Source organism: Nicotiana tomentosiformis, chromosome 1, assembly GCF_000390325.3.
Source record: "Nicotiana tomentosiformis chromosome 1, ASM39032v3, whole genome shotgun sequence".
NCBI classification, from domain to species: Eukaryota; Viridiplantae; Streptophyta; class Magnoliopsida; order Solanales; family Solanaceae; genus Nicotiana; species Nicotiana tomentosiformis.
Genome location: NC_090812.1, coordinates 93,195,366 through 93,197,500, shown reverse-complemented (window position 1 = coordinate 93,197,500; position 2,135 = coordinate 93,195,366). Strand labels below are relative to the sequence as shown.

Sequence of the window (2,135 nt, the reverse complement as noted above, 5' to 3'; positions counted from 1 at the left end):
CTATGGCGGCACATAAGCAGCCTCGTATCCTAAGCTCTTATCATCTCGGGCATGTCTCAATGTCTCGGCAGCAAGATCAGTAACCCGACGGCCATACCCGTGCAAAGTTGTCGCTCCTTCGCCGGTATACTGCAGCTTCTACAGTCCCAACTGGTAGAACTAATGTAAGCCAATAGCCTACATAACATGTAAACTATTAATTATGTAAGGATAACGTAACGTTATAAGTAAGTATAACAACTAACATACTGGTGCCTCATGCCTCCCGGTGTATGGAATGTACCGATCTCCAGCGCGATGAACGGGATTCCCGATGAGAAGTCGGGTAATGCTGCGATACTAACCCATATAATCATGCTCTCCATCCGTACGCTCAGGTGCAGGGAGCGGAAGAATCAGGTCATACCTCTGGTCCCAAACCTCAATCTGGGCCTCTATCTAGGCCAAGTATGTATGGTCAACCCTGGAACGATAATCCTGTTGGTAATGTGTCCTAATCCAAGTGGGCGGAATAGGTACAAGTAGCGGTCGACCAAACTGGTGAAGGACTTGCTCGATGGCATAATGCTCGACAATATCGAGACATATCAGTGGGACGGAAGAGCTCCACATAGCTCGGCCGCGGGAGCAATAATCGGGCAAACCAGCTATGAGCGCGTCGATGTATGGCCTCCATACGAACTATTAATTAAACACATGAATTGTCAGTAAACACAACAAATATAAAGTCAGGCCAAGTAAACTTAAGTATACATGTACCTACACGCCTTCAAGAAAATCCAACAAATCCCTGTAATAGGGGAGATGTTGTCGAGCGCTCGAACTCGCGTCCTAGCCTCGCCTATCAACTCACCTCCAAGCAAAAGGGAGAAATGGTAGAGGTGGTACATCCGGAGCCATTGGTGGTAGAGGTGGCTGGAACCGCTTCTAGGCCCAAACCTAATATAGATTGTGGACATAAAATTTAAGGTATATTTTTACTATGTATGTTATAATCATGAAAAGAATTGACTATATTTTTACCTGCAGCAACGGTAAAAATCCAGCAACGTCTCTCTGGGTGCCCATGCACGCCCGACACATCTGCCTATACAGGTAACCTAAAACAGTTGCACCCCAGCTGTAACTAAGTAAATCATCTAATCGCTCCAGATGATGTAGAAATCTCAAGCTGACTAGGTTTCCCGAAGTGTTCGGGAATAGTACACCACCAAACATCAGCAGTAACAACAGTCTCGTGTGTCGGCCGATATCCTCCGCCGGTGAGGCATCCGTAATCTCTGCATCCATCGCCTCCAAATTCTGTCGGACGGGCATCAGCTGCAATCGACTCACCCCACTCAATGCAGTCACCTCCGGTGGCTGGAACCCGGTGAGTTGCTGTAACATATGCAGGTAATGCACTCCCTTGTAGCCTCTAAGAGCATGCGAGTAAGCTACAAGTAATCCATCAATCGGAAACCCGAAAAGAACCTCTATGTCCTCAAGCATGATGGTAGCCTCGCCGATGGGTAGATGAAATATGTGCGTCTCCGGTCGCCACCGCTCTATCATAGCCGTGATCAACGCCCAGTCGAACTGCAACCGGCCGATCTCTATGATCTCATAGAAACCCGCATCCTGAAGGCGTATAACTATACGGGGATGGAGTGGGTGGTCCCTAATGAACTCCCACATATTGTCTATACGTCTGGGACAAACACTGCCCATCCCAGATGTATGAAAACCTACGGTTGCCCTGTAGCAACAGTAGCTCTCGAGATGCAGGTCCGGAATGCACATGGGGAACCTCCATGATGATGTATGTAAATTGAACAATATTAATTAAAGTATTTTTCTTTTTGATTGCTTAACGTCTTTAAATATATTGTAATATCTTTTATATTAATATTTAATCGATATTTTTACTATATTATTACTTAAGTTGATACATTTTCTATATTATTATTTGATATGTTAATTTATTATTTTATATGTTAGGTTATTATTTTATATATTAGTTTATTATTTTATATGTTAGTTAATTCTTCTATATGTTAGTTTATTATTTTATACGTTAGTTTATTATTTTATATATTTGTTTCTTATTTTATATGTTAGTTTATTATTTTATATGTTTATTTATTATTTTATAT

General features: G+C 42.5%; 1 protein-coding gene across 1 annotated transcript; it reads right to left on the bottom strand.

The window, feature by feature from the left end:
* LOC138907217 (serine/threonine-protein phosphatase 7 long form homolog) lies at nucleotides 1-1,710 on the bottom strand. Its single transcript, XM_070197630.1, has 2 exons — nucleotides 1,024-1,710; nucleotides 1-138 (listed from the first exon to the last, which is right to left on the bottom strand). The coding sequence occupies exons 1-2, from the start codon at nucleotides 1,708-1,710 to the stop codon at nucleotides 1-3; spliced, it is 825 nt and encodes a 274-aa protein (XP_070053731.1).
* Nucleotides 1,711-2,135: the final 425 nt, after the last annotated feature.

Bases quoted from the DNA above. Each gene is read 5' to 3' on its own strand.
- LOC138907217 (XM_070197630.1), bottom strand. From the start codon at position 1,710: ATGGGCAGTGTTTGTCCCAGACGTATAGACAATATGTGGGAGTTCATT. The intron at 139-1,023 runs GTAAAAATATAG...TTGGGACTGTAG, and splicing joins GATTTTTACCGTTGCTGCAG to AAGCTGCAGTATACCGGCGA.